Genomic DNA, 12,191 nt, shown 5'->3' on the forward strand with positions numbered 1-12,191 from the left:
AAGAGCAAGTGTGGCTTCTGTATAGACTTTCATGTACAGTATATATATACAGCCAACAGTACTGTGTAATTTAGTATCCACAATAAATTACGTACATGTACACTCTTAGAAAAGAAGGTGCTACCTAGAACCATAACTGGTTATTCAATAGTCCTCTAAGGAAATCCTCTGAAAATGGAAAATGTCATATTTTTGGTTAATGGAACCATTTCACCACTAAAAATGTTCAGTACAGCCTGGTCTCATAGACTAGACGTAACATGGTAAAGAAAATAACCCTAACCCCTAGCCTAGCTAATGTTAGCCACCTAGCCACCTAGCTAGAATTCATAACATATCTTATGTTTTGCAACTTCGTAACATTTAGCATGTTTTGCTAATTCGTAACATATTGTATGTTTTGCAAATTTGTTACATATAATAGGAATTGTAATTCGTAACATATGACACAAAATGGACATCCACAAATTAATACATACCATATGAAACATAACATATCATTTTTTTTTACCTTAATTTAACCAGGCAAGTCAGTTAATAACAAATTCTTATTTTCAATGATGACCTAGGAACAATGAGTTACCTACCTTGTTCAGGGGCAGAACAACAGATTTTGTACCTTGTCAGCTCGGGGATTCGATCTTGCAAACTTTCGGTTACTAGTCCAACGCTCTAACCACTAGGCTACGCTGCCGCCACACACTGTCTCGAATTTTCATACAGAATAATAAATGCTCTGAAATCAATAGAACCATTTTCCCCACCCAAGAGTTCTACATGGAACCAAAAAGGCTTCTCCTGTAGGGACAAAACAAATAACCCTGTACATGTTTAAGAGTGTACTGTAGGCATATTACAATAGATTTTATTAGTGCAGTGTATTTCAGAGGGGTTGTCTACAAATGTAATTCCAGCATTTTAACAGATTATACACCTGGACTCCACAATGATTATGGATACAAACATCCCCTTGGAGATTACTAGTGGCAGAGCCTTCCGGGCGATTCCACACCAGCGGGAGTGGAAAATATTTTTGGTATCTCAGATTGTTTTAGCGTTTCTCACGTAGAAACTTAATTGGGGGGAATGATGTTATAAATGCTTATTTCATTTCTATCACAAACCATTTTTAAGAAAATCATGATGAAAGTGGCATTTTTTCCCTTTTTAGGACCCTATGATCTGTGAACCGTTCATGATTACAGACAACATCTTGGTGTAATTACACTCCGAATAGTGTGCTCTAAAGTATGTATTGCATCTGAAATAAAAATCTTCAAATAAGCAAAATAAATCAAGGTTGTTTGAGATATTAATACGTTTAATGTGGAATAAATTAATGTGAAAATGTGTCTTTCAGAATCTAGAAATACTCCATATTTGAGAAAACACTATAAGGAGTATAACAACACCAAATTGTTGTCCGTATCATGCATGGTTCACAGATCATAGGGTCTTACAGTTCTGAAAAGGCCTTAAGATTGCCAATTTCAGCATGATTTTCAAAAAGAAATTGTCATACAAATGTAAAAAGCATGTTAAACATTCTTCCTCCCATTGAAGTTTATATGTGAGAATTGCCAGAGCAATCTGTGGAGTGGAATCGCCCTTCCAGTCAGGATTAAGGGATTCATACTAAAAATGACCCACATGGCTATAGTGTTGCTTGGTGTTGTCCGACACAGTTAAGGTATGATGTTGCCTTCTACCTCAAGCTTTCAGTCCATTCAAGGTGTATTATGATTGATGCTCCCTGATGATGGCTGTATGTCCTAATATGGACAGTGTATGTAATGCCGAAAAGGGTGGGTTTTTGCCTTCAATTTCCATTGTCCTCCAAGTGTGGCTGAATATCCCCTATCCATCCTGTTGGCATGGACCCGTGTTTTGTCAAATCATGTATCCATCCATAAGGGATCATAACACGGGGGGGATCATGTCCTCAGTGAGGACATATTGCGCCGTAACGTACATTTAAGAGAAAGCACATGATGGATCCCTCCCATAGATACGGGTCGGGGGAGGGGTCACAAATAATTAACAGGAAGTGGTTTGAGTGAAAGCTCTCTTGTGAGGATGCATCTGAGGCCCCTTCCTTTGTTAGCAACTGAGGTGGGGGAGGACTGGGAGAATGGGGGGGAGGGGGAAGAGAGGAGAGGAGAGGAGAGGGGGGAAGCCCCATCTGTCACAGAGCTGGCTGGGTCAGTACTTTTGTTGTTCAGGAGTGATGAGATAGATAGATGTGTGGTGTGTATGTGTATGTCTCTCTCTCTCTCTGTGTGTGTGTGTGTGTGTGTGTGTGTGTGTGTGTGTGTGTGTGTGTGTGTGTGTGTGTGTGTGTGTGTGTGTGTGTGTGTGTGTGTGTGTGTGTGTGTGTGTGTGTGTGCGTGTATGCGCTCGTGTGTGTGTGAGGAGAGATGGTAGTCAACACCATGAAGTAGGGATCAACCTCTGGTTTAATCAAGCCCTCTGGTTTAATCAAGTGACCCAGTGTTACGCACACAAATGCATCAGGGCCTGCTCCACAAACATGTGCATGCATGCACACACGAGAGCACACACACACATATACACACACACACACACACACACACACAAAAACATCTAGTGAAAATATGTATTATATATATATATATATATTTATTTATTCCATAGGATCTCTTAAAAAAAATGTTTTTCACCAAACATTTCAACCCATCAGCGACATAAGAAAAAATGGAGGCCTTGATGCAGAGGTAGAGAGACCCTATAATGGAAAAGGGGGCGTATGGAAAAGGGGGAGTATGGTGGGGTGCCTTGTAAGAATTCACTGCCGAGTAGGTAAACCACTAATTCCCTCTGTATTATTAGCCAACATGCAATCATTGGAAAACAAACTGGATGATCTACGATTAAGACTATCCCACCAACATTAAAACTGTAATATCTTATGTTTCACCGAGACGTGGCTGAACAACGACATGGATAGTATAGCGCTGGCTGGCTTCTCTGTGTATGGGCAGGACAGAGCAGCTAAGTCTGATAAGATGAGGGTGGGGGTGTGTGTCTATTTGATAACTGTCAATAACTGCTGGTGCGCGATGACTAATATAAAGAAGTCTCGAGGTATTGCTCGCCTGATGTAGAATACCTCATGATAAGCTGTAGACCGCAATGCCAAGAGAGTTCTCATCTATATTATTGGTAGCCGTCTATTTACCACCACAAAGCGATGCTGGAACTAAGATCGCACTCAACGAGCTGTATAAGGCCATAAGCAAACAAGAAAATGCTCATCCAAAAGCAATGCTTCTAGTGGCCAGGGACTTTAATGCAGGCAAACTTAAATCCATTTTACCTAATTTCTACCAGCATGTCACATGTGCAACCAGAGGAAAAAAACTACATCAACTTTACTCCACACCCCGAGAAGCATACAAAGCTCTCACTCGCCCTCCATTTGACAAATCTGATCATAATTCTATCTTCCTGATTCCTGCTTACAAGCAAAAAAACTAAAGCAGGAAGTAACAGTGACTCGCTCAATACGGAATTGGTCAGATGGCGCAGATGCTACGCAGCAGGACTGTTTTGCTAGCAGAGACTGGAATATGTTTCGGGATTCATCCAATGGCATTGAGGAGTATACCACTTCAGTCACCGGCTTCATTAATAAGTGCATCGACGACGTTGTCTCCACAGTGACCGTATATACATTTCACAACCAGAAGCCATGGATTACAGGCAAAATCCCTCCCGAGCTAAAGGCTAGAGCTGCCGCTTTCAAGGAGCTTATAAGAAATCCTGCTATGCCCTCAAACAAACAATCAAACAGGCAAAGCATCAATACAGGGCTGAGATTAAATCCTACTACACCGGTTCTGACGCTAGTTGGATGTGGCAGGGTTTGAAAAATATTACGGACTACAAAGGGAAACCCAGCAGCGAGCTGCCCAGTGACGTGAGCCTTCTAGATGAGCTAAATGCCTTTTATGCTCGCTTCGAGGCAAGCAACACTGAAGCATGCATGAGAGCACCAGCTGTTCCAGATGACTGCGTGATCACGCTCTCCATAGCCGATGTGAGCAAGACCTTTAAACAGCTCAACATTCACAAAGACACGGGGACAGACGGACTACCAGGTCGTGTTCTCAAAGCATGCGTGGATCATCTGGCAAGTGTCTTCTCTGACATTTTCAACCTCTCCCTGACCGAGTCTGTAAAAACGACATGTTTCAAACAGACCACCATAGTCCCTGTGCCCAAGAAAGTGAAGGTAACCTGCCGAAATGATTACTGCCCCGTAGCACTCACTCACGTAGTCATGAAGTGCTTTGAAAGGCTGGTCCTGGCTCACATCAACACCATCATGCCGGAAACCCTAGACCCACTCCAATTCGCATACCGCCCCAACAGGTCCTCAGATGACCAAAATCTCAATCACACTCCACACTGCCCTTTCCCACCTGGACAAAAGGAACACCTATGTGAGAATGCTGTTCATTGGCTATAGCTCAGCGTTTAACACCATAGGGCCCACAAAGCTCATCACTAAGCTAAGGACCCTGGGACTAAACATCTCCCTATGCAACTGGATCCTGGACTGGATCCGGGCCTCCCCCAGGTGGTAAAGGCAGGCAACAACACATCTGCCACACTGATCCTCAACACTGGGGCCCTTCAGGGGTGCGTGCTTAGTCCCCTCCTGTACTCCCTGTTCACACACGACTGCATGGCCAAGCACGACTCCAACACCATCCTTGAGTTTGCTGATGACACAACAGTGGTAGGCCTGATCACCGACAACGATGAGACAGCCTATAGGGAGGATGTCAGAGACCTGGCAGTGTGGTGCCAGGACACCAACCTCTCCCTGAAGGTGAGCAAAACAAGGGAGCTGATTGTGGACTATAGGAAATGGAGGGCCAAACAGGCCCCCATTAACATCGACGGGGCTGAAGTGGGTCCCCAGATCCTCAATTATTTTTTAGAGCTGCACCATCGAGAGCATCCTGACCGGTTGCATCACCGCCTGGTATGGCAACTGCTCGGCGTCTGATTCTAAGGCACTACAGAGGGTAGTGCATACGGCCCAGTACATCACTGGGGCCAAGCTTTCTGACATCCAGGACCTTTATACTTGGCGTGTCAGAGGGAGCCCCAAAAAATTGTCAAAGACTCCAGTCACCCAAGTCATGGACTGTTCTCTGTGCTACCGCAGGGCAAGCAGTACTGGAGTGCCAAGTCTAGGACAAAAGGCTCCTTATCAACTTCTACCCCCAAGCTATAAGACTGCTGAACAATTAATCAAATGGCCACATAGACTATTTACTTTGCCCCCCCTGTTTTTACACTACTGATATTTGCTGATATTATCTATGCATAGTCACTTTACAAATTACCTTGAGTAACCTGTACCCCCCCACATTGACTAGGTACTGGTATCCCCTGTATATAGCCTCATTACTCTTATGTAATTTTCTTGTGTTACTGATTTATTTTATTTTCACTTTAGTTAATTTAGTAAACATTTTCTTAACTCTATTTCTTGAACTGCATTGTTGGTTAAGGGCTTGTAAGTAAGCATTTCACGGTAAGGTCTACACCTCTTGTATTCGGCACATTTGGGAAATATAATTTGATCTGATTTGATGAGCGAGGGAAGATAGGAAGTGCCAGTGAAGGTGTGAGAAGGTAGACCTAGGGAAGATGTTACTGGTGATTTAGGAGGAGGAGTGGGGAGAAGGAGGAGGAGAGGTTGGGACATGGGGACACAACCTGTACAGATGCTCAGACTGACATCAAAGTACTAAAGCAGCTATGAAGTAGTCTCTGAGGAGGAGCGACTGACAGGGAGCCAGCGAGGTAGGCTATGGTAGCTACAGAGTGTTGCTAATACACCTAATCAGAAAGCCACTTGTTGTATTGGGTAAAGACAAGACAAGATTTAGGAAATGTTTTGTCACCAATTCTCTTTGCTGGTCACTATTCTATTACATAGTTGATTTGTCAATGTTAATCACTTTTGTGAATATTTACAAATATGCTTGGCAAATACAAGGAGGCTGCTGCGCTGATTCCCCCGTAATGCTATTCTGTCACTTCGACCTGAATTTAATTAAGGGATTCCTTTACCTGGCCCGGGTTACCCCGGTGGAAGGAGTTTAAACCGGTTGAAAAGTGATCGCATTCGTTTTTGTGCAGCGTTCTGATTCCCCGCTTTCGCCCGGTGACGTGCCTGGCCAACCAGCCCCTGCGTTGTGCGCGCTGTGCGCATGCGTATTCATACAGCTCAGACGTTGGCGTCAGTCAGCACTAAAACACTATCCGGTTAGATTGCCCCGTCAACGGGTTGTGCCAAAGCTGTGTTCACCGCGCCTCGCTTCCTCTCCACAATACGAACACGGACGAAAAGAACACCATGTTATCCAGATTTAAAGACGCTACATTTCAGCAGTGAAAAGAGGAGGTAGAGACAGAGGGGAGTGAACTAACAAAATAGGTTAGAAAGGGACCCAGAGAAGAGAGAATCCCAACGACCATCTGCGTGAGGCGAGAGAGAGGAGGCCAACCAGAGAGCAGCAGCCGACTGCGCTGTGGAATAACCTACGGTTTCCGTTGATTTGAAACGAGAATTTCGAATTGTATTTTATTATTCTGCGAGACATTTTACTAAATTCCCACAAAATGTCATCTTCTGGCAAAGACAACAGCGCACACTATATGAACTATGTGGGACCTTATCGTTTGGAAAAGACCCTCGGCAAAGGACAGACAGGTTAGTCCTTGTCGCTTGTCTAAACGTGGATGATGTGAACGCACTGGTTGTTTTTTATGGGTTATGCTGACATGGGCTAGGACATATGGGCTACTCTGTAGGTTATTGTGGGTTTGGTGGATTTGATTTAGGGTGCATCACTGACGTGCGGGCTGGTTGCTTCTAGTTCCCACTGATTGCTTTTGACTCATTGCATCAATCGGGGTTGGGACTGTGCACTTGAATGTTTTATGTGGATTATCCTAAAATTCTACTTCATAATAAAAGGGAATAAACTGGTCCGCCCTATAGCCTAGTCAGCTGGCTTCAGTTGGGCGACATGTAGTCCACACGGCTTACGTGTGATTGTTGAAATATAATAATAATATCCCTTTAATCCTCACTGCCAGACAACGGGAAGATGGTGTCGCAATGTTGTATGTTGTGGTTTTGTTACATTGTAGCGTTCTTCGAACACGCACACATTTGTCGGTTACAATGTTGCATTGGGGAAGCCTGCGCTGATATCTGCCAAATGAGATAGGGCAAGCTACTGCACTGCACAAGGCTGCTGTACCAGCGGTATGGTTTCACTGTCAGTCCCTGCAATGACAAGCACTAGCACCTATCCGTGCAATTACTGCTGCAATTACAAATACTTTTAATCCCAAACTACACGCATGGGGTGAATTGTATTTTATTAACGAAAGATTGACGTAGTCTAGTGATTTCCTGATACCCTATTTGTATCCTGCTACAGCAGTTTGATTAAAATAAATAGCATCCCCAAAGCCACTAGGCAATGATCTGGGTATCACTGTCATGTGGGTACCACTGTCATAGGCTATAGGCTACTTTTTTGAAAGGTCTAATAAGAAAACCAATTGTGTGTGCCCTCCATAATCTCTCATTCTCTTCTGGGCGCGCAATATCAAGTGCGCCTATAGAGTGGTCTCAATCAAATGATCCATAGCCTATTGGCTATAGGCTACGAAGTCCATGCTCAGAGAAGCATAGAGCAAAGTTATAATTCTAAGATGGCTGCTGGGATGGTGTAAATAAAACAAGGCTGCATTACACACTGCAATGGATATTCCAACCCTGAGCTCTCGCTGATCCCCAAACATGTGTGCTGCCTAACCAATGCTGTACTGTGTAGGCCTACAGTGGAAGTTCAGGAGGAGAGTAAAATAATTATTTCGAAAATAATTATGGTCTAGTCCAAAAAATGCATTATCTTGCGTGCGGACTAGCTTATAGCCTATGTACTGTTTCGTTTGAGAAGGAAAGGTGGAAGATGAGGAGAACCGGAGGACAACTTTGATAGCTTGCTACTACTATAATTGATTTTAATAAAAACAATATGTTTGTTGCCCATGTTGCATTTATCAGAGTTATTGACCTCACAATAAGCAAGATTCGAGTAACTTACATTGTGGTGCTGAAACTTGAAGCACCAGTCACGGCAAAAATTTATTGAAAATGGACAGCTCATGGTGCTGAAAGTAGGCAAACTCGAGTAGGCATAATTCATTTAAACCATCTTCAATTTAATTAGACTTTACTAACAACAAGAAAGCTTTGTGTTTGAGCCTATTTCTTCCTATTCAAGAAATGAGAGGTAGGCCTTCCTGTTTCACAGACGAAATTAGGCTGTAGGCTGCTGTATACAAAGAAATGTCGGCCAATTCCTCCACCCAGCAAGCGCTAAGTAAATAGTCTACCTCCGTGTCAGTGAAAGGCTGTTAAGTTAAAACCTGGACTCGAATTGCGGGGGTATGAGTGTACACCATAGACCTACCTTTTATTAAAGTAAACAGTGAAATGCACAGGCCTATCCATTGTTAGTTTAAGATTTTGAAGAAAATAAAACAGATCCGACTATATAAAGTGATCTATAACAGCGCTTTGTTCCACGATGCTTTATGCTAGAAACAAGCTGTAAAATACCCTGGAAAGACACGACTCTGATGCATATGAGGATAACACTGTTTCATTTCGTAGACATTCAGAGGCTGAGCTACAACCTTCTACAGCCGAGGAGAAAATATATCCTTTTCTTGGAAAGTAATCTAATTTTGTCACCATCAATTGATTGAGCTATTCAGTCTCTGTACAATAGAAGATGTTTAAACCCAGACAGCTTTTAAGGGAACACTTGTGACCTTCTCTCGGTGGGTTTAGCCATAGAAGAAGGGTAGCCAGCAGTTAAAGATGACATTTTTATGTGTCAGTAGGCCTACTGTTTGGGGTGAAAAAGTAGGCCTAACTTTTGAAAGGGCCATGCTCAGATTCCTAATGACATCTCAGATTTAATTATTTGTAAACAGGGACAGTTTCGTTGCAAACAAGACACACTGATTTGGCATTGGAGAAATGTGATATGAAGAACACATGTCTCTCTGTCCATTCTAAACCTGTAGTTTCAGGATTTTTTGTGGTATTAAAAAATATTCAGCTAATATGTAAAATGACATAGATTTGCATGAAATGTTTATAAAAGGACATTTTTTTCTCTGACCTGCAAGTTAGATGATAGATTCATGCAATGTTTTGATTAGAAAGGAAGAGTCCATAAGGTACAGAACGGCAAGGTAGACGAAGACGAACCGGTTCAACAAGTCGCGGAAACATTATTAACCAGGGCCTGGAACAAGGCTGGAGCGTTGGTAAGACCAAATGGCATGACCAGATATTAGTAGGCAGTCTTCCACTCATCCCCTTCCTGTATCCGCACCAGGTGGTAGGTCTTCTGCAGCTCGGACGCCAGGGTATCATCCAAAAAACTCTCATCGGCCCCAGAGTCGATGAGTACCCGGAGAGATTTCTACTGGTACCCCACAGCAGGATGGCATGGAGAGCGGTGTGAGTAAGGGGAGTGGAAAAGTGATCCTTATGGCCCTCCAGAGTACTCCGGTGAGCCTGGTCTTTTAGTGGGCAAGAAGACACAAAATTACCATTAGTCCCGCAATACAGGCAACTCTTCGTGTGTAGCTTGTGCAAACCTTCAGCTGGAGACAGCCTAGCTCTGCCTAGTTGCATCGGCTCGGGAAGAGGTGAATCGGCAAACTTCAGAGACTCTCGGGGGAACTCGGGTAGTCTCGGGTTCTCTAGGCACCGGACACATTGGGGATTTCCGGGATGCCTCGGAGGCAAGGTGTAGTCCTTGGGCGGGCGAGGGGAATTGGACCTCTCCTTCCTACGTTCCCGTAGCCGCCCATCGATCCGGATGGTCAAGGCGATGAGCGAGTCGAGATCCGTTGGTAGTTCCTGGGCAGCTAGCTCGTCCTTAACTTCTTCCGATAATCCGTGCAGGAACATGTTGAACAGCGATTCCGGGATCAGGCACTCTCAGCTGCCAAAGTGCGGAAATCCACCGTATAGTCTGCCACACTGCGGAAGTCTTGCCAAAGCTGGAGTAACTTCCAGGCAGCCTCTCTCCCAGATAATGGAGAATCGAAAACCTTCTTCACCTCCGCCACGAAGTCCTCCAGACTGAAGCATACGGCCGACTGTTGTTCCCACACTGCCGTAGCCCAGGCGAGAGCCCTCCCGGACATCAGCGTGATGAGGTACGCTATCTTCGAGAGGTCCGAGGGGAAGGAAGAGGGCTGCAGCTCGAAGATGAGAGAAAACTGAGTGAGAAACTGACTCTCCAGCGAAGCTTTCTGGGGGAGGTAAGTGTGGTTCTCGAGAAACCGGGGTGGCCGGGGGAGCTGCGCTGCTAACAGCTGGGTTACTGAGGGGTTGGGAGGTTACTGTCGTAGTAGGCTGCCTGACAGACAACCTGCGGAATTGCTCCAGTAATGTGTTCAACGCACGGTCATGGCATTTGGCCAAGGTCTGGTACTCCTCCATAAGACCACAAAGAAACTCTTTGTGCCTTCCAATGGTGGTTCCTTGGGAGGAGACGGCGTTGCGGAGTTGGTCTGAGTCTGCTGGGTCCGTCATGGCCAGTTCGTACTGTCACGGCTCAGGAGTAGACCCAGATGCAGACAGTTCAAAGTCACAAAAGTTTATTACAAAAACAGGGGGCAGGCAAACACCAGGTCAAGGGCAGGCAGATGTCAGTAATCCAGAGCAGAGTCCGAAAGGTACAGAACGGCAGGCAGGCTCAGGGTCAGAGCAGGCAGAGGCTAGTAAACCAGGGCAGTGTCACAAGGTACAGAACAACAGGCAGGCTCAGGGTCAGGGCAGGCAGAATGGTCAAAACTGGGAAAACGAGAAAACAGGGACTAGAGAAAAACAGGAGTATGGGAAAAACGCTGGTAGGCTTGACGAGGCAAGACGAACTAGCAACAGACAAACAGAGAACACAGGTATAAATACACTGGGGATAATGGGGCAGATGATCGACACCTGGAGGGGGGTGGAGACAAGCACAAAGACAGGTGAAACAGCTCAGGGTGTGACACCTTGGCTTGTATTAACGTTGGCTCTTGCACTGATTGCATTTGATTGGTCATGGAGAGCTGCTAGTGGCATTACATCATTTCATTCTCATATGAACACATCCATTCGGGTCACTTTCTGTACCTGTATCCTTGTATACCATAGGTGCTCATAGGTGCTCAGGGTGCCAGGTAGCCTAGCGGTTAGAGCATTGGGCCAGTAACTGAAAGGTTGCTGGTTTAAATACCTGAGCTGACAAGGTGAAAAATCTGTCAATGTGCCCTTGAGCAAGACACTTAAATGTAATTTGCTCCAGGGGCACCGTATTACTATGGCTGACCCAATAAAACAACACAAACTTCAGCTATCCAGTGTATGTGACAATAAAACATATATCTTTTTATCCACTACAACCACCTCCACCCCCACTCATCTAGTCCTCTCTCCCCACCACCCTGCTCTCTAGCCTGGGTAAGCGAAGTCCCAGCTTCCCTTAGCTGTCCAACATCTACAATCTCCATTACCAACCCCACCCCTCTCACCATTCTTTTCTCCCCACCACCCTGTTCTTTGGGTAAAAGGCATGCCACGTGTGTGGAGCTTGTGTCGTCTGTTTCCCCCTCTGTCCCCCCGGGGCTCCAGTGTTCACTCCAAATGTGACTCCGCGTCCTGAAATGAATCTAAAGTGGAGCTGGGCTACAAGCAGGACCGCCGCTGAATGACTCTCAGTGTGTGTGTGTGTGTGTGACTGTGCGCATGTCTTCACATGAGACGTGACAGAGTATATATTTAGACCATGGACAATGTGTGTTATTATTTCTTATTTTGTGTGTGTGTGCGCGTGTGTGTGCGAGCATGTGTGTGTTGTGCTGGCTCCAGCAGGACTGTGAGGCTGACTGAGGTTGTTGATGGCTGTTATTATGAATAGACTTCCCCTGTGCTGCGTCTGCAGAGAGGACAGAGAAGCCCATATGTCATCACACCAGGAGCTTAGGCAGGGGGAGAGACGCGCGTTTGTGCGTGCTTGTGTGTGTGCCTGTTTGTGTGTGTTTGTGTGTGTGCG

At 45.1% G+C, this 12,191-nt stretch overlaps 1 protein-coding gene across 2 annotated transcripts in view; it reads left to right on the forward strand.

Annotated features, from left to right (window-relative positions):
* Positions 1-6,303: 6,303 nt before the first annotated feature.
* LOC106561909 (serine/threonine-protein kinase BRSK2) overlaps positions 6,304-12,191 on the forward strand; it is a 168,409-nt gene continuing 162,521 nt past the window's right edge. For both annotated transcript variants that reach the window (XM_014126251.3, XM_082957689.1), the window contains exon 1: positions 6,304-6,757. In XM_014126251.3, the coding sequence (XP_013981726.1) occupies positions 6,667-6,757 (91 nt within the window). In that variant the 5' untranslated portion in view covers positions 6,304-6,666. The remainder of the gene's footprint in view (positions 6,758-12,191) is intronic.

This window comes from Salmo salar, chromosome 11 (assembly GCF_965601325.2).
Source record: "Salmo salar chromosome 11, fSalSal1, whole genome shotgun sequence".
Taxonomy (NCBI): Eukaryota; Metazoa; Chordata; class Actinopteri; order Salmoniformes; family Salmonidae; genus Salmo; species Salmo salar.